Source organism: Pararge aegeria, chromosome 14, assembly GCF_905163445.1.
Source record: "Pararge aegeria chromosome 14, ilParAegt1.1, whole genome shotgun sequence".
In the NCBI taxonomy this organism is placed as follows: domain Eukaryota; kingdom Metazoa; phylum Arthropoda; class Insecta; order Lepidoptera; family Nymphalidae; genus Pararge; species Pararge aegeria.
Genome location: NC_053193.1, coordinates 16,867,689 through 16,889,274, shown reverse-complemented (window position 1 = coordinate 16,889,274; position 21,586 = coordinate 16,867,689). Strand labels below are relative to the sequence as shown.

General features: G+C 35.2%; 1 protein-coding gene across 1 annotated transcript in view; it reads right to left on the bottom strand.

The window, feature by feature from the left end:
- LOC120629489 (ionotropic receptor 75a-like) overlaps nt 1–15,217 on the bottom strand; it is a 35,085-nt gene extending 19,868 nt beyond the window's left edge. The window contains exons 1-2 of the mRNA XM_039898430.1: nt 15,173–15,217; nt 1,952–1,967 (exon numbers count right to left, since the gene is read on the bottom strand). Of these exons, the coding sequence (XP_039754364.1) occupies nt 1,952–1,967; nt 15,173–15,217 (61 nt within the window). The remainder of the gene's footprint in view (nt 1–1,951; nt 1,968–15,172) is intronic.
- Between the last annotated feature and the right edge of the window lie 6,369 nt (nt 15,218–21,586).

Sequence of the window (21,586 nt, the reverse complement as noted above, 5' to 3'; positions counted from 1 at the left end):
CTATAGAGGTTGTAATATGTGTTTCATTTTGCCCAACTTAAACTTTGTGTAGATCTGATGAATGTGGTTGGAGATAGAGGACAAAACTCCTCAGCGAAAAGCAGCAAACCCCTCATTTAGGGCTTAGCGAAACAAAAAAAAAAACAAAATCAAACGCAGACGTAGTCGTAGGCAATAGCTAGTATATTATATATATGCGTAAACTTTTCGTTTCTACTCGTTATGTTATGTTGTGCGAAATGCATAGTACTTTGAGAAGTTCCGTTGTCTGTTTAAAAAATTCATCATCAGATCTAAGTATATGAAACTAAAAAAGGACTGTTTCGAAATAAATCACTTTCGAACAAAATAAGAAATATACGAATCCGTCTATATATAACAGATTTATACTCGAACTAAAGATTTTAAACTAAGATTTTCGTGGTTAATAAATGATAATAGTAAATAAATATACTACGACAATACACAAAACGCCATCTAGCCCAAGTAAGCGTATCTTTTGCTATGGGTACTAAGATAAGTGATGAATATTTTATGAATAATATACATAAATACTTAGAATAAACATATAAACACCCAGACACTTGAATATATTCACGCTCATCACACAAACATTTTCCAGTAGTGGGAATCGAACCCACGGCCTTGGACTCAGAAAGCAGGGTCGATGCAAACTGCGCCAATCGGCCGTCAACAAAAAAACATTTCTTAAATATAGTTAGACGGGACTCGGGGTGAGTCCCGCTGTGACCACGATCCATGCAACTGGGTCGAAATAACCACAAATCCCAAAATAACTCCTTAAAAAAAATATAATATAATATAACACTCCTTAAATTCCTCCTCCTTCCTTTTCTAAAAATAATAGCTCACGTAAATCTCTTCCACACGTCAACAAACAGACAAAAGATACGCGTCTTCCCTTGAAATAGTCAAGAGAAAAATTAATCCAGTCACCGAATATCAACGGTATTACACACGAAAACGTTAATAATCGAACATTAAATAGCATCTTGGTTACGACCGCTATATCACGTGTTTGACGATGCTATTCGTGATAAGGAATGAGGGATGAGTACAAGGCTTATATGGGGACCTCAAGCCATCAAATATTAAGATCGTCATTAAGTGAGTTATTCGCTTTGATGTTACATAGCTGATTGACAATAATATGAATCCGAAGTAGATTTGGTGGTAGAGTCACTACACACAGACAGACTTGACGTTTCAAAACTTCTTATTTTAGGCCTACTTGAAATAAATGAATTTAAATTTTAAAATAATATTGGACTTACCAATGCATTATACAAACAATGTATTAAAACACATTTGATATAGCGAGGATATACGATTGCTTTTATTGTATTAAACAACTTGACAGCCGATTGGCGCAGTGGGCAGTTACGCTGCATTATGTGTTCAAGACTGTGTTCGATTCCCAAAACTGGGAAAAGTTTGTGTGATAAACATGATAGTTTTATTTATTTATAAATAAATAAATAAATATACTACGACAATACACACATCGCCATCTAGTCCCAAAGTAAGCGTAACTTGTGTTAGGTACTAAGATGACTGATGAATATTTCTATGAATTATATATACATAAATACTTATAAAATACATATAAACACCCAGACACTGAAAAACACTTATGCTCATCACACAAACATTTTGAAGTTGTGGTAATCGAACCCACGGCCTTGGACTCAGAAAGCAGGGTCGCTGCCCACTGCGCCAGTCGGCCGTCTGAATAATAAATAAATTTTGAACTTGATTTGGTAAACAAGAAAATTTTATGCGATGAGAGGGAATTTTTCCATTCAACGGTAGGAAATTTGTTTCTTTCCCTCCGGAAACTGAGCAATTTGACTGTTCCATGTATGGTCTAAAATCCGTAAGAGTTTTGATTGTAATATCACATTCATAATAGAACTAAAACTTAAAGTACCATTGGAAGGCAGATTCTACCGAGAAGAAGCCGGCAAGAAACTCAGCAGTTGCTCTTTTCCAACATCGTTTTACAATTTCACAATCTTTGTTCTATCTTGTGTGAGATGAGCGGCTTGCTTCCAGGCAACCTTGTTGTCATTACGAAATTAATCAATATAGTAAACTCGATGTGTTAAATGTGTTTTTATACATTCTTTAAACGTATGTAATGGCAAATCTAATATTACTTTCGGTAACATGTTATAAAAGCATATACTCAGCCCCACAAAGGTTTTCTGTAGTTTCCTAAGACGATATGCTGATATCACAAATTTATGACAGTTTATGTTTTATATCCACTTTTTTATATTGTTTTGTTAATGTTAACGTTTTGTTTTACAAAGATTGAATTGTTATAAATTGTCATAAACAGGAGATAATATGTTCAACTTCGGTGGAGTACTGCAGCCAAGCAGCATTGTTCAATTTCAATTTAAATTTAAATTTCTTTATTTGCAGATTGAGTTACATAGTTGGTGGGTACAATAAACTGTTAGTTAAAGTTCTGTTATGGGAACTAAGATGACTGATGAATAATTTTATTGAATAATATACATAAATACTTAGAAAAAAACATAAAAACACCCAGACACTTGAATATATTCACTCTCATCACACAAACATTTTCCAGTTGTGGGAATCGAACCCACGGCCTTGGACTCAGAAAGCAGGGTCGCTGCAAACTGCGCCAATCGGCCGTCAAATTAGGCTTTATGTTCATTACCTGTTCGATAATGGCTTTTTATATAAATTCACTTTGATTCGTATTCCATTGAATTGTTACAATTTTCCTGTCACTGTCTTGATATCATTATATTGTGGAATGATCAAAGGAAACTTTTAAGTCCTATGTAGTCACGAAAACCTGACATGTGACATGCAATCAAAGTTAAATATTTCTTTATTCAAACAGGCACATAGATGGCAGTTTTGATGCGTTGATTACCTTAGATGGGTTTTACCTGAAATAAACAAATATTATTATTACTATTACATACAAAATGTGTACATAGCAGTTAGTAGTGTACATTCGTAAACTTAAAACTAAAGCTACGAGGCTTCAAAATGCGCCCTGGTCTAAGAAGAAGCCCACAACAAACTTAGCCGGGTATTTTTTTTTGTTATCACCATCACACACTGTCATTTGAAAATATCTACGAAGCAACCTGTTTAGAGCAATAGTTCACACTAAACTTAACTTTTGATCAAATAAAAATTGGTACTAAGATGACTGATATATATTTTTACTCAGAAGTTGTGGGAATCGAATCTACAGCAAGCACTGCGCTAATCGCCCTTTAAATCTAGTATTATTTATATATTCTAAGTTTATTATTTGCATAGTCTAAGTTGTGGAAACTTTATTGGTTTATGTTATATAAAAAAGTACGACACACGTGTAATAGTACTGTTTGTTTTCCTTGAATATATATATATATATATATCACTAACGACGAACAAGGCATTGCTTAAATAGGTAACGCCTAATCCAAGGAGAGTCTTAGACATATATCTAACGTTAACCAATAGTTATCACCTAAGTGTTGGTGAAACGTTTTTTTCTACAGAAATCGCCTAAATCATTAGGCTTTCGATTTAGGCGTTACCTAGTTTTAGTGAAAATTGGCATAACGTTCCAGAGCTAAGCGCGTTAGAAGCAAACAAACTCTCCAGATTTATTATTAGTTTATAGATTATGGATTTTGCATAGTAGCATCCAATATAAACATTGCTTATGCTCTAACTCCTAAACTCGCTTGTATGGCGAAATTGCGAATATCTTCCTTGGTGCTGAGGCTTGCAGCGATAGAATCCGAGTGGCTCGCAAAGGGCCGAAAACGTGAGCTTGCATAAAGGAGGCCGGCTTGCATCAAAGGACTCCTAAGATAATATATGTAACACGGTTACCTAACTAAGGCCCGTATTTATAAACCGTCTTCGAGCTACTGCTATTGCTTAAAGCAGTATTATTTTAATAATAGCTGTGCTCTGCGGCTTGGTCCGCGCAAATCCTCAATACTACATAGATACGTTCTTGCTTTTGGAGCTTTAATCATTAATAATAATAATAATAATAATAAATAAATATACTACGACAATACACACATCGCCACCTAGCCCCAAAGTAAGCGTAGCTTGTGTTATGGGTACTAAGATGACTGATGAATATTTTTATGAATTATATATACATAAATACTTAGAAAATACATATAAACACCCAGACACTGAAAAACACTTAATGCTCATCACACAAACATTTTCCAGTTGTGGGAATCGAACCCACGGCCTTGGACTCAGAAAGCAGGGTCGCTGCCCACTGCGCCAGTCGGCCGTCAAATTCAATCACGTTTGCCAATTACAATGACCGTCCCGGGGATCCATTCTCGTCTCGCATCACATACTCGTACTACTTTTAATTCCATGAACAAATAATAGCAGCACCACATATAAATCAATACTTAGTTGATTTACAATTCGAGGTCATTAAGAGCCGATTTCTGTTTGGGGGGGGGGGGGGGGCGGGGGGGTTTGAATCCCAGTACGCACTTCTAACTTTTCTATTTAAGTTATGTGCGTTTTCCGTAATTCAAATAACACCGGCTTCAACGGGGAAGGAAAAACCGTGAGGAAACCTGCAGGCCTGAGAGTTCTACATAATTTTCTCAAAGGTGTGTGGAGTACAGCAATCCGCACTAGCCCAGCGTGGTGGACTACGGCCTTAACCCCTTCTCTGGAGGAGGAGACCCGTGCCCTGTAATGGGTCGGTACTAGATTAATGATGACGACTATATTAATCGATGCCCGAATGCGTAAACGCGGCATAGGTCGGCCCCCAACGAGGTGAACAGATGACAGCAGGCGAGTCGCTGGGAGCCGCTGGAGGCAAGCGGCCCAGGACCGTGGATTGTCCAACTCCGTACCTAAGACCTATGTCCTGCTGTGGACGTCAATTGGTTGTCTAAGTCAGTATATTGATGGGTTTGAAAACTTGGTATCCATCTGTCTCAGCAGTACATCACTAACAAAGAATAGTAATCGTTAAAGAAAGTATAAAAATTTTCTTAAAATATTCAGTGTACATAATTTGACCCGTTATAGTTTACCATTTAGAGTACATTATGCAGAAACCTCAGGCTTGCAGGTTTTGTCATGATGTTTTATTTCACCGTTAAATCAAGGCTATCACCACTTATTTGTTTGGCTTTTAAATAATTTATGTTAACCCAAAACACTTTCGTGTCTGTAACATAAATGTAAGCGTAACAGATATAAAACTTTTTACAGCGTTATTAAAAGGTAACTGATAAAAGCGACGTTGACAGATTTGCTGATCACTTTTGAGTGCTATTTGAATTGGAAATGTTGGTTGCCACTGCGTGCAGTTAGGTATATCAAACAGCTTATTTCTGCTATACTTATTACCTGCGTGCTTCTGTTCCTGTGCTGCTTCTGTTATATTAAAAAAAAAACACCACAAGTTAGCCTTTGATTCTCTTTTGATGCTAAGTGATGATGCAGTCTAAGGCGGTAGCAAGCTATGGCTCAGTGGCGTGCATACAGGGTCTGTACAGGGTATGCACTGAGGAGCAGTTGATATAAATTTAAAAAATATCCTGTAGGTACGGGTTGTAAAAACATAAGGATAGTAAGAAAAAAAATTTTTTGGAACTTGTACTGGAGATTTTCTTCATTTTTAACCGCCTTCAAAAAGGAGGAAATTCTCAATTCGTCGGAATCTTTTTTTTTATACATAAACCGTAGGTAGGTATTAAATAGTTGCAAATCTCTTTAATCTGCTCCATAAATGAAATCTTTTATTTTTTTATGGCGGCATAAAATTTATGGGCAACATTCCCAATGGAGTCGGGTGTACACAAGGCATCCATGACAATTTTTCCCCTCTCAAAGAAAGCATAAAATAAAGTCAAGCCGTTGCTGCGTGACCAAAGGAGAAATCAAGAGAATCACTATCTACTATGTATAAAATGCAAGTATCTGCTAACTGTACCAATTCCACGGACAACTGATCCCGTCGGATGAATCGTTTCCGAATAGTTTTCAGAATGCCGTTTCAATTCAAAGCTGTAAGCGTTACGTCATCAATGTAAGGTGACCATTTTATGTGACATCTCAGTCTATAATCGAATTTATACAAATGTTTTTGTTGCATTTTGTGACTTTTCTGACCCGGCTGTGGTTATCGTAGCCTGAAGAGTTGGAGATCTAGTAGTCTGTTTATCGGTGGTCCCAAGTTCAAAGAGATAGATGTAGATTGCGCAAATATATGTGGAATTGGTAAACCGCACAGTCGCCTTCGCCATGAACAGGAATTTTCAGTTCTGCGCAGTAATTATCAATAATTTATAATTTTTTTTGTACCAAAAGTAGTGACATAATCATAAACAACGAAAGATGTGGACGAGGAATCTCTATAAGAGATCTCTACCCTGGGCAATAAAATAATGGAGAGGGAAGGAGAATAGGTTAAACAAAAGAAAAGAAGAAAATAGGAGGTGAGCAACTGTTAAAAACACAAATCCAATTATAATTAATGCGAAAGTGTGTTTGTTTGTTTGAAAGCCCAAGTCAAAGTCAACAATTTCTATACTTATTCAAATAGACACATAGACGGCACTTTCGATGCGTTCATTACATACAAAAATGTACATGGGATTGAGGGTTCCAAACGCGCTCTGGTTTAAGAAGTCCACGATAAACTTAATCGGGTTTTCTTTTTTGTTATCACCATCTCACATTGCCATTTGAAAATATTTAAGAAGCAACATCGTTAGATAGAACTTTGTTGTTTTATTTGTTTGTCCGCCTTTAAGGCCTTTTTTTTTGATTTTTGGCGCAGAGTTACCTGAAAAGACGGAGAGTAACATTAGCTACTTTTTATCCCAGGAAAACAAACGGTTTCCACGGAATTTAAGACAACCGTAATAAACTCGGACGAAGAATCCGGGCAACATGTTTTTCAATAGTGTGTGGAGTCCACCAATCCGCACTGGACCAGCGTGGTGGACTACTGCCTGAGCTCCTTCTCAATGTGGGAGGAGACCTATAGTTGGCCGGTAATGAGTTGATATGATGATGATGACGAACCCCGTGCCTTCAAGAGCAAGGCAATTCGCCGTACCTGGTTGTCATCCCTAACATGGGCGTCTTGCCCAACCGCGGCTGTACACTTGGTTCAACTAACTAAGTCAGGCAAAACTGTAATGAAAGTTAATATTATGGTTAGCGAGCCATAACATTGTTTGTGTAAACAAACTTCACTCGGTGTTGACTTCAGTTGATAGCTAGTTAGCTGGTTTAAGCCGGTTTAAGCCGGTTTAATGTGTCTGATATAACTTCGTTTGATACCACTATGATAGTTTGCCTTTCGAGATGATGTTAGCTCGGGTGGTAATAGATTTCCGAAACTTTGGGAGTTATTACATGGATCACTAGCAATCGTTTTTGTACATGCATTGAATGTATGCCATTTTTTCCACTACAGTTAGCCGGTGGCAGTTAGCTGGAACCTAGAATGGTAGCGGGCTAACCGTTTAAGAAGTATGGTAATCATACCCCTTATTGGTTTCTACGCGACATCGCACCGGAACACTAAATCGCTTAGCGGCACGTCTTTGTCGGTAGGGTGGTATCTAGCCACGGCCAAAGTCTCCTACCGGACTTTCTTCGACTATTTTCGATTCCACTACAAGATAGCCCTTGACTGCAATCTTACCTGGTGGTAATTGATGATGCAGTCTAGAATCGTAGCAGGCTAACACGTTAAGGAGTATGGTAGTCATACCCCTAAGAGGTTTCACGTGGAGCATAGCACGGAAGGAGGGACGACTTTCGGTGTTTTTTAATGTTTTTCCAGGAATATTATTAGCCCTAGTAATTCTTCGTCCTTTGAATTATCTCTTAGCAAAAATCAAGACGATTGGTTGGACATCTTGGAGATTTCTCTTAAAAAGTTTGTATTACTCCCGTGTAATTCTCATGTACGCATCAAAAGTGCCTATACCATACCCAGGGCCTACTTGAATAAAGATATTTTTGACTTTGACTTTGACTTTGTTAAACAAATAATAACACATTGCATTTATAATATTAATAAGGATTAGGATTTAATTAATTCTAAGAAATATTATGGACACCCCACAAATACGGAATTTCGAACAAATAATTTAAATTTTTCTTTAAGCGCCCTAAGTTTGTAGCCACTGTTTTGAAAGCCGCGTTTCCATTGTGCAAGTATTTTGGATGCAAATTGCAAGTGCTATTGGAAATGTAAAGGTTTACATTGTAAGACGCAGGTCGCATACATGTAAGTAAACGAGCAATTATCACTTTGTGCAAGTGTCAACCTACACAGTTTCACAAGAGGCTCTATAAGAAAGTCTCTGAGTTTATTACCAGGGTACGCATACAGCAGGAAAATTGCATAAAACGGAAAAATTCTTCTACTATACGAGTTATATTTAAATTTTAGAGTAGTGCTTTTGTGAATGTATGATGTGCACGCCACTGCCTGCGAGGCAGTCTCACCGGTGGGAGACTTCGGCCGTGGCTAGTTACCACCATACCGAGAAAGACAAGCCGCTAAACGATTTAGTGTTCCGGTAGGTTGTACGATTAAGTGTCTCGGACTATATACGGTCTATATACGGACGGTCAGATTATCAATATTTCATGAAGAAAAAGTTAAAACTGCATTATTTGAGTCGGTGTCTGCAAGTTATATTATGTAGATAAGACATAATAAATTATGATATGGGAATTAAATTTTAATATGAAAGCGTGTCCCTAAATCACAAACCTTTAATTAAGAATGTAATCAAGTTAAGTTAAGAGGCCGTATTTTAAGTGAAAGGTGATATTTGAATAATTCAGGGTTTCTGGGGGCGAGATCGCTAAAAGGGCTGTCAAAAAGGGGCAAAAATTACCTGCCCTATTTAAGAGAATGTGTTGAAATGAAAATGGAGATCTTTCCCCCTAAGAAAAGCAGCAGGGCGACAAAGCTGACAAAAATATTTTGACCTGACCCAAAAAATAAATTATTCCTATCTGTCCCCCTAAAGGGAAAGAGCAGGGGGACAAATAGGAATAATCCATTTTTTTGGGAATTTACAGAATTTACATCGTTTTGTGTATGAATCGGAATGTGGGTTTTGTACCGTGTGACATTAAATAATAATAATAATAATTTATTAACCAAAATTCACAAGAAGACTTAAAACTATTATGGTGTAATCATAAATTCTTACGAATTTTACCGTACATCACCGTGCCGTCGACAAAAGGTAACATCTAAAGAAATTAATTACCACCCACCTACTTACTACATCAATCAAGATATTCCATATAAATGAAATTCCCTCAATATAATTAAAATGTATATATATATATATTTATAGTAATAATTGACGGACCGACCACCTGGCCCACCTGATGGTAAGTGGAAAACCATCGCATATAAACAGAGCAGCACTTCACAGGGCATGCAAGGAGCAGGTCCTGAAACATGCCGCCCGATGTCCATACACACATAAGTGTTAAGCCTCATGTTACAGGCTTAACACCTAAAATTGATTACAGCGGCAACCAAGCCCTTCATACAGGAACTCAGCAACGCAACAATGCTGCTTATTGTATGGCAGTTATAATTTTAAACCCATACCTCCAATCGGTTGCTATGCGACATTGTACCGAAACGCTAAATCGCTTAGCGGCACTCTTTGTCGGTAGGGTAGTAACTAGCAACCGGCCAAGTCCCCCCAGACCAGACCATAGAAGTTATAGATGTTATTAATTCCCGAATTGCCCTGGCCGGTGATCGAAACCAAAACCTCCCTCATGAACCCACAGCACTCGCCGCTGTCCTACGGAGGTAGTAAATTTTGGTGTCTGCATAGTTAGTATGGTGGTTTGCATGTTTAGTCTCGCCGGTTGACAAAATAATTTGGTGTAACATAACATTAAGACCCCTAATTAACGGGGGCAAAATCGTGGGGAACAGCTAGTAATATAATATAAAAATATAAAATTAAAAAAAAAACAACTTCCAATACAGTGTACAATTATTTTACCAGTCAAGGCCTTTAATTTGATATTCATATTGAGGAAAATGATAAATAAAATTTATTTCGCTATTTTATGGTGGCGCCCATATTGGATTTACAATTATAGTATATATTTAAATATAATATTACAATTTTACAATTTCACAATAAACTACCCGCTGACATGACAAGACCTTATAGAAAAGCCCTATTTTAGTATCTAGGACTTCGTAATCGATAATGTGAGATCGTGATAACAAAAACAACACCCGGCTAAGTTTGTTGTGGGCTTCTTATTAGAGGAGGACGCGTTGGGAACCCTTGTAGCTTTAGCTTCAAAAGTACGAATATGGTTATCACCATCATGTCATTACCATGTACACATTTATCATGTAATGTACGCATCATAAGTGCCATCTATGGGAATACTTCTAAGATATTTTTTACTTTGACTTTGACTATTCTACTAATGAAGGTTTTTTTGGATACTCATTTTGAAGGAGTTGTGAAAAAATACACACTTCCGACTAATTCACCCTGCTTTCTGAGTCCAAGGCCGTGGGTTCGATTCCCACAACTGGAAAATGTTTGTGTGATGAGCATGAATGTTTTTCAGTGTCTGGGTGTTTATATGTATATTCTAAGTATTTATGTATATTATATATAAAAAATATTCATCAGTCATCTTAGTACCCATAACACAAGTTACGCTTAAATTGGGGCTAGATGGCGATGTGTGTATTGTCGTAGCATATTTATTTATTATTATTATTATTATTATTATTCGGGAAATTCGAAGACACAGATTCACACACTCACACACATAGGCGTCAAACTTATAGCACGTCGTCTTTTATGCGTCGGGGGTTAAAAATAAAACGATATTAAGTAAAACCGCAAATGTTGAGTCACCATAAAATCTTAGGCCGTAAAGACTGGAGCGGGCACAAGTTGTGGGATAATTTATAGTCTCGATAAGAAATACGTTCCTACCCTTATGAAAGGTAGCGCAGTCAGCAGCGTGCAACCTTTTATGGGGTGACACCGTTGATACACAAAAACCAAGAAATACTACTCTAGTCTGGTATTGTACGAGGCTTCAAACGTGGCTAGTTACAGCTTTATCGACAATACGATATTACCTCACCAACTTTTTTGAAAGTAATGATTAGTACTTCAATTATGAACTACATAACTTTTCTGTATCAGTACTTATTTATTTATCTAGTCAAGGTTTATTTCATTAATTTTTTAGTCAAGGTTTATTTTATCATCAAAAGTTTTGTCAGCGCACGCCAAGTAATAATTAATTTTATGGTAACAATTTTACTACTTTGGCTTACATTATTTCTATTTTCTTAAGAATCTTCTATTTTTCTGAATATTGATTATAGCCTATTTAATATCGTGATAGTTTAGCTTTACTGTTGCGGAGAAATGGTAAAAATCGGTTCAGAACTTTCGGAGCCTATTGGGTACAAATAATCAAACACACAAACGAACAAAAAGATCTTAATCTTTATAATTTTAGTTTAAATATATTCAATTATCCCTACTAATATAATAATTGCAAAAGTGCACTTTTGTATGTGTTCGTTTATTTGTTTGTCCATCTTTCACGCCCTAGCACCCAATCTAAGCAACCAATAAACTTGATTTTAAGCATAGAGCGAGTTAAAAGGACCGAAAGTAACAAAGGCCAAATTTCAAAGGAAAACCAACGGTTCCCACTGGATTTGTACCGTTATAAACGCCGACGAAGAACGCGGGCAACAGATAGTAATTTTCACAGTATTAAGAACATACAGAATCCGTGTCACTACTAAAATTTAAGCATGGAAAACCACTCCACTTTAGTAGTGTTTCTCGAACAAAAATACAGTCACTTCAATACTATTTAGCAGTTGAAAGTTTAATTTTACCTCTTATGCTCTAAACGTTTACTATTAAATGGGAAAATGTTTGTGAGCATTTCGCGGGTTTAAGGTGAAACGTTTTGGACAAGCAAATTCCATTCGCAATGTGTATAATAGTATTTAACCATCTGCCAGATTATATTAAGAACTCTGAAAATGACAATGAATTTAACAAAATATAAAAAAAGTATCTCATAGAGCAATTTTTTTTTTTTTATATTGAGTATCCCCAATGAAATTGATTACCCAACTATACGATGTCTTACTTATGTTTTAAAAATTAATGAAATTATTTAATTTAAAAAAAAATGGCTGCGCCTAATCTGGGTGTACATACGTTACATTATATATTTACATTTTTTTAAAATATTGTATTATAAATTTAACATTATGTATTGCGCTGAATAAATTGAAATTGAAATTGACACAATGTACTGCATACAATAATAGCTGAATGAGGATTCTGTATCGTATGTTGGTAATTGTATACAAAAAACGTATACAAGAAAGTTGTAGATAAAAAAATTTTTGCTTTACCAATGTAGCTTTTTATTGTATATCAATGGGTGAGACGTTAAATTTATGAGTGTCCTGTACCTTCGCACCGGAAATAAATTACCATTGTGTGCGTGTGCGAACGTCTGTCAAAAGTCATTTTTCTTGCATAGTTTTCTATAGAGATATTGATGTTTTTCTTCACACTTTGTGTTGTGACAGCCTTGTGTAATGGCTTTTATACGGGTGGATACAGATATAAAATATTGGACAGAAGCAGGCGTTACATTGCGGAATTTCATGATATAATAATAGTAATAATAATATTTTTTTTATTTGGTAACTATGACCCATCTACACTATTATATAACAGAATTAAATAAACACTAACCTAAATAATAAAAAAAAACACATATATATATATATATATAAATATATTATGAAAATTAAGCTTCATTTGCTAAACTCCGTGAATAATCTATATGGTCTAATTTATAATGTCTTCAATCATTATACTCCACACCAAACAGATCTTCGGCAATGTACCCTCTACGCACGTTTCGCTCCGAAGCCTCATCCTCAAGAGATATTGACTTTCAATGAATAATTGTTAAAACAATAATAACAAAATATATAAAAGACTAGTGGTTGCTCCCGTTCTACGCCCGCGTTTATTACGGGTTTTAACAGTGACAGGGAACAGTTTGTTTGATGATGCTACTCTCCGTCCTTTCAACTTATTCTATCAAAACAATATATTAAAACACATATAACAAATCGTGGTTACTATACGATTGATGAATTCCTTAACGACAAGGCTGCTTGGAAGCAGGCCACTCCGCTCTCATCTCTCACAAAACAGAAAAATTCTAAAGATTGTTAAACTATAAAATTATGTCGGGAAAAGCAATCTGCTGAGTTTCTTGCCGGCTCTTCTCAGTGGAATCTGCCTTCCGAACCCAAATCCACAAAAGACGCGGTGGAATTAGTCAAGCGGGACCTAGAGTCCGTTGCAAAATGGTCCGAGGACAATATGCTAGTTCTTAATGCGAAAAAGACTAAGTATATGATTCTGGGTAACAAACATCAAAGGGCAATGATACAGGGGAGGAACCCGTTGATTTCGTTGAATGGTGAAGTTTTAGAACGCGTCGCTGTTGCAAAAAACCTAGGTCTCTACATAGACGAAGACCTGAGATTTAGTGAACACCTTAATATCAAAATACGTAACGCGTTCTATAAGTTAAAGGTACTCTACGGTGTACGACGTTTTCTGACAGAGAAAGTTCGCCAGATTCTGGTGGAGTCTCTTATCTTGTCATCGTTTAATTACTGTGACGCAATATATGGACCTAGACTGTTAAGGAAAACTGAAAATGCTATACAACGTGTGCAAAATGCTTGTACAAGGTTCTGTTACGATTTGCCCCGTAGAAGTCATATCACACCCGTAATTAACAGTCACAAAATTCTGAATATGAAATCACGTAGGAACCTGCACCTGACAATGATGATATACAGAATACTGCATGGTAAGTGTCCACCGTACCTGTACGAGAAAATGCACTGGCAAAGAAATAATGATACAAGGCGGGTTATTAATAAATGGAAACTAGCCACCCCTAAACACAAAAAGGCAGGGTTCAGGGGCTGCTTTCGATTCGCTGCGGCCAAGATCTGGAATGATCTTCCTCCTCCGTTCCGTACATGTGATAATATTCTTGGCGAAATAGTATTTAAACACAAGCTAAAAAATTTATACCTTAACTTACAAATTGAAGCAGCGAGATTTGTCTATGCAAAATGAGTACTGTTTGGAAGTATGTATATGTTATGTATTTATTTTTTGTTTTTTCTACAATTTCATTTCATTTCATTTTATTTTCATTTTATTTTTTAATTTTTTAATTACTTTTATTTACCTACGTGTTTAATTTAAGTTTGCGTTAGTTTTAGTTTTATTGGCTCTCTTTTACAGTTTATTTGGATTTTTTTTTTTTTTTTTTTCTCTTTTATTTAAATTTCTTTCTTAAATTTACTCGGGCGTCGCGGTTGTTTGCTCAGTCGGATACTGGTGCAGACTGAAAATCAGCGCTGAGCATTGTTGCTAATGCACAGCATAAGGCTGAGTTTGCGGCCATTTGCCATATTGTTAATATTAATGGATGATTCTTTTAGTTATTAATCTTGTATTAGCAATAGTGTATGGCAATAAAGGATTTTATTATTATTATTATTATTATTATTATTATTAAAAGTGCTTATAAATTAGTCCTACTTGAAATAAATAAATTTTGAATTTTGATTTGAATTTTCTATTCCAAAACTCGAGTAGATTGTTTGCTTAGTTAGGGTGTGAAGGAAGCTCAAAGAAAAAAAAAAAAAAATAATAATAATAATAAATTTTATTTCATTAACAATTTCATTCTTAATTAATTAATACGCTGAGATCTCCTTTTAAGCATATAATATACTTGTACCAGGAGGTCTCGCTCTTCTATAACAAAATGTGTACATACATTGAGCTAATTTTTGTAATTCAGCTGTATATTATTCAATTTTTTTTTTATTTTTTTATCAACACAACAAAAATACACTTTCTTAATGTATAAAATTTGAACGTGGGAACCGTTCGTTTTGGTGGGATAAAAAATTGCTTAAGATTATCTCCGAAAATCATTAATAATAATAGAAAAAGTCTCAAAATACCTTGCTCACGATATTACCGCCATGTGGTGTGAAGTCAACAGTCATAGTTGTTACATTCAATAGTCTTCTCGCGAAATGCTTGGACCAATATCTTAAGAAGCTTTTGCTTGGTTGTTGGATTAAGGTTCGTATACAGAAGGCAGTAATTCTTGAAACGGCACGTATTGTGAGGAGGTTCCTCGTTCAGAAGCCCTGATCGCCGGTTGCTTGTTTACTCAAAAGCCCCGTAAGCGGAAGAGGGGGTTTTTTTTGGAAATTTTTAATAGTGTTTTTTGTTTTTTTTTCATAATTCACACTGTTGAAAATTAAAAAATAAAATTTATACAAATAAATGATAGATATAATAATAATAATAATTTGTTTGCTAGATTTGTGGGTCACAATAAGTAAATAAGACAGTGTGCAAATATTTTCTGACTATACTGAATGATATTTATTATTATTCAGTATAGTCAGAAATTATTCGAAGAAAAAAAAAAATACAAAATAAAAAATGAATTTAATTCATTTAAAGATTTCAAGACAAATTTTACCTCAAATTGTCATTTAAATATTCGATAAGTAAGTTTTATAGTTAAGTATTTCGAAAATAACTCTCCTAAAAGTCGTGAGAGGCGAATTCTTATGGCAGTCTGGCAGTTGTCAAGTCAATTGGTTTCTTAATTAGGACGTAAAGTCAAACAAACAAACAAACGCATTTTCGCATGTATAATGTTAGTACAGATAATAAATAAATGAAAAGATGAACTTTAACGCTTCGAATCCACGGATTATCAAAACCGTCACGAACCTTATTAAAAAAACTTTTGTTTGTGTTTGTTTAGCGATTCAATAAAAAAGCTAGACGGTACACGGGCCGTCAAATTAATTCACTTCGGAAAAAATGATTCTTTATTAGACTCTATGAAATAGTTAATAACACATAATTATCAAGATCATCATCAACACTTCAAACCTTTACCAGGGGGCTCCTTCCATAATGGCCGTAATCCACCATTTTAATTACTTGAAGGGCACATAACTTAAAAAATAAGGGGTGTGTAAGTGAAGCCGTTCATTTTCAATAACACTTAATAACCAAGACATAAAAATTGCAATTGATTCAAATGTATCAGTCGGCCGACAAATTTGGTTTGTTGTGTATACCTGTTATTGAAAACTGTACTCGGACTATAAACTTTAATTTAAAATTATTTATGATAATAAGTGTATCGTTGGTATATTTAATAAAATAAAATACGATAAAATAAAACTAAAGTTATTTTAATGTTTTAATCAAATTAAATTAAAGTTTTAAATAAATAACCTTATCAATTTTTATTACTGATTTCTTCTTTTGTTTCGTTAATTTGAGCAATTTTTCATGTATATGTATGTGCAATAAAGACTTTCTATCTATCTATCTATTTTTAATAATTCAAAGATATAAATCGAAACTAGCTGTTTTCCGCGTCCTTGTCTTCGTTTATTACGGGTTTTACAAATCTCGTGGGATCAGTTGGTTTTCCGGGAAAAAAAAGTAGCTTATGTTAGGTACTCTCCGTCCTTTTAACTAACTCTGTGCCAAAACTCAAGTTGATTGGCTGCATACTTAGGCCTTGAAGGAAGGTCAAACCAATAAATACACGTATTTAGATAAATTATATTATAGGATGAATTATAAACGTGTATTAAAATTCATAAAGATATTCTAATTCCCGGAAGATATTTGAAATTGTAATTTCTTTTGAGTCTTTAACCACAAAAATATTCTATGCTACTTCTATCTTTTTGCTTTAGTCTGTGGTAAAACTGAAAAACTTTTGTTTGTCCGAGTGAAAAACTCTTCAGAATTAAATTGCGTAATTAAAAGCGCCAAGAAAAACAAAAAACTTTTTCTATTAAATTATTGTATGCTGATGCCCGTGGGATTGTCCGCGTGTTTAACTTAACTTTTGCTCACACTTCGTCTTACTTCATCATCATCATCTTACAAGAGTCCACTAACCATAACTAACCATAGCCTTGCAAAGATCTCTACATTTCCCACGATCGGAATGATGATTGTCAAATGTTGATGTTGTTTTGTTTATGAACTATAGGCCATACAATCATTTTCAACAATCATGCCACGCAACGCCTTGAAAACATTACTCTCAGGCCTGCAGGTAACTTCACGATGTTTTTCTTCACCGTTGAAGCAAGTGATATTTTAATTACTTGAAATGCACGTCACCTAGAAAAGTTAGAGGTGCGCTGTAATTCGAAACTACGGAGAGTAACATAAGCTACTTTTTATCCCTGGAAAACAATCGGTTGCACGAATTTGCCAAAAACCGTAACAAACAACAACAATAGTATTTGTATATACAACTAAACATATTTATTTATTTATGTATACTCTTAAAATTTTTATAGTTTCTACCTACATTTGGAGGAATTATCAATTTTTATAAATTTAAAATGCATATAAAAAAAGAACCGACAGGATTTGAACCTGCGACTCTCTGGCAATCGCGGCCTGAGCGCTTTATCCAATCAAGCTACATCTCTCCTACCGTCGATGCCGAAATTAGTATATGCCTTTCACATCAGTCTTATAGCGACTGTAGCGTCATCTAGTAGGGTAGGTTTTTTTTTAAATTTATAAAAAGCCATGTGTCATCTCTTGTTTCAAAAGTGTCTCATTGTAATATGGACCTTTGAAAAAGTAGATCGAAACTGCAACGTTTCCTACTAGATGACGCTATAAGACTGATGTGAAAGGAATTGAAGACATTTTCAAAAGTAAAATTTCCTCTCTTAATTCTCAAGTGGTTTTGATTCTTTCATGTTAGGTATTAGCAATAAGACCGCAATTCGCGGGCTGGAGGCGTGCCAAAGGCTTTACCGGTACCAGGAGGCTGAAAGCTCTAACCCTTTAAGCCTAAGTTCGCTGTCTACAGACATGGCACACTGATCATAGGAATTTAAGGCCACTCTCTTAAAAACGGATTAAAAGTATTTTTGAAGTGAAACTTCTTTATCGGCGTTCGGAAAAAATTTACCGTCTCATTTTTCGGTTACGCGTCACATTTTTCCGTTACGCGCCATCTTTTTCTGTTACGCAACATCTTCATTTCTGAGTCACATTTTACGTTACGTGCCATTTTTATTTCTAATAAATTCAACAGGTGGGTGTGATTATTGTAATTATCAGTTTTGATTGTAAATATCAGTAAATGTAAAAAATCCTAAGCGGTAATTTTTAGCGGAAGCGGTGATAGCGCATTGGGTAAAAGCTCGACTCCACTTTTTCTAAGTTATGTACGCGAAGCAAAACATCGTGAGAGTTCAACATAATGTTCTCAAAGGTGTGAGGAGTCCACCAATCCGCACTGAGCCAGCGTGGTGGACCCGTGCCCTGTAGCGGGCCGGTGATGAGTTGATGTGATGATGATGATGATAATGTAAATAATTGTACTAAACTAGTAATTATTAATTAATACGACTGTAATCTCGTAAATTTAACGGCCCACTAGCGCAGTGGAGTCCAAAGCCGAGGGTTCGGTTCCCACAATTGGGAAATGTTTGTGTGATGAACATGAATGTTTTTCAGTGTCTGGATGTTTATCTGTTTATTATAAGTATTTATGTATATTATTCATAAAAATATTCATCAGTCATCTTAGTACCCATAACACAATCTATTACTTTGGGGCTAGATGGCGATGTGTGCATTAAGTCGTAGTATATTTATTTATTTATTTGAAGAAGTTACACTTCTTACGTGCGTACACTAATATACACATAACACACTCACATTTTCATATAGAATACCTACCTGTAATAACAATATTTTTTTTCTCTTCTCCTAAATTTACCTGGGAATTTTTTGATTTCCAGAACTAAAAGTAGCCAATGTTACTCGACGTCCTTTCTTTTATTTTTATGTTATTTATTTTATTTATTTATTATTTATGTACCATAAATTGTGATTGTGAACATAAGATACATGAAGTGTACAAAGGAAAGCTTATCTCTATAAGAGATCTCTTCCAGCTACCCCAGGATGTGAGTAAGAAGATTTAATTGTGGTATAGGTCAAATAAAGGTACAATATACTTCATAACTACTAAGTATATTTAATATATCTAAATAATAACAAAATTCTACATACTAATACAATAAAAATTTAATATATTATATATAATACAAAATACATAAAAATAATATAATAAATATTTATATAATATAAATATAAATATATATCTATAATAAGTAAACAGTGATAAATATACTATGACAACGATAGATAATGCTCCTTTACATTGTGTTTAAAAGAGTGCACCGATCAGCAGTGTCTAATATGTTCTGGTAGTAAGTTCCAGTAGTAAGTTAGTTAGGTTTGACAACCTCTCTGGCGCAACGAATATTAGTAGGAGGTCTCGGGTTCGATTCCCGGCAATTTGGGAATTTATAATTTCTGAATTTTCTCTGGTGTGGTCTGGTGGGAGGCTTTGGCCGTGGCTTGTTATCTACAAAGACTTGCCCCTAAGCGATTTAGTGTTCCGGTGCGATGTCGCGTAGAAACCGTTAGGGGTATGACTACCATACTCCCTAACAGGTCAGCCCGCTACCATCTTAGACTGCATCATCACTTACCACCAGTTAGTTAGATAAGTATGGTGAGGAATAAAAAAATAAAAAAAGACTTAAAGGAAGTACATACAAACAAACACTTTTGCATTTATAATATTAGTTCCTAACTATCAAGGGGAATTCAGAATAGAAGTATTGCTTTATTTGTAAACGAAGCTTTTTCTTATCATCAGGTGGGTCAACTGATTAGTCCGTCAATCCTTACTTACCTAACAGCTAGTTATCCTAACTAACCTAACGATTAGTTATCCTAACTAAACTAACGATTAGTTATCCTAACTAACCCAACGATTAGTTATCCTTACTAAACTAACGATTAGTTATCCTAACTAAACTAACGATTAGTTAACCTAACTAACCTAACGATTAGTTATTCTCACTAACCTAACAATTAGTTAGGATTGACGGACCAATCAGATTTAGGACATGCAAGGAACACATACTACAGAGTGCCACCATGCGTCCTTTAACGTGAGGCGTTAGTGTTAAGCCTCTAGTGCCCTTATAACACCGGTAACCACTTCAGACTGGATAGCCAAGCTGCTTGGTGGCAGAAAAGAGCATGGCGTTAATTCTTCTCCAGAAAGGCTTTATAGACATTTTGTGGCTTAGAAACTTGGAAAATTAGCCATAGAATTATGGAAATGTAGCCATAACGCCTGGTTTGGAAGGGATCGAGCTATAGGAGCAAACAGCCATTTTCCGCTTTTGTATCAAGTTTTATTTCATTTTTGAAATGAAAATTTTAAAAGGAATTTTTTTTTAAATGAAAATATAACATTTTTTTATTTCTGACGTACGAGTAAGACATGCAGTGCGAGTGCGATTATGTTATGTGTTCGTGCGTGTGTGTGTGTGTTTGTATTTTATGTCTATTCTTCAGAGTAAGCCGTCTAACTAGTAAAGTTTCGAGAATTTGAGCTAAAACGTTGAAATTGATATAGCATATACATTTGTATGTCACTTTGGAGCAGCCTCTCATCCTAATCTCGAGGGAACAAATCGAATGGCTCTAAGCCAAGTGTTGTGCTTGCGGCCCAATTTCATGTTCCAGAAACATATATGTAGGCACTAGCTACCTACATACCATTTTTTTTATAACATGAACAACATAGATAATTTCCCAACTTACGACGTAAATTAGTAAGTTGAAAGGGCTTTTTTATTGTTACAAAATAGTAATTTAGTAGTAGACCTTATTGTGACAGAGCTCAAAAAAAATATTCAAAATTCATTTATTTCAAGTAGGCCTAATATAAGCACTTTCGAAACGTCAAGTCTGTTTTCAGTGACTCTACCACCGGTTCGGAAGGCAGATTATACCGAGAAGAAGCCGGCAAGAAACTCAGCAGTTGCTCTTTTCCAACATCAACAATTTACATTTTACAATTTTAACATTTATTTTTTTATCTCGTGAGATATGAAAGCGGATCCGGCTTCCAAGCAACCTTGTCATTAAGAAATTCAACAATTGTATAGTAACCACGCTGTAATAAATGTGTTTTAACATATTCTTTAAATTTATGCATTGGTAGGTCCAAGATTACCTTAGGAATCATATTATAAAAGCGTATACTCAATCCCACAAATGACCTTTGTACCTTTTCGGCTCGTTTCGGGAAGTACTACCGCTCTGTCGTGAAGATTACTACCAACGCTTAAAGCAGTCTTCTCTTAAAATGACAGCCTATAAAATGAAAAATCTTTCCTTAAAATAACAATTGTATTTCTGACACAAAAATCTTAATTATCTTCCTGGAACTAAAAGTGCACGAATGTTTTAAACTGGTGCCA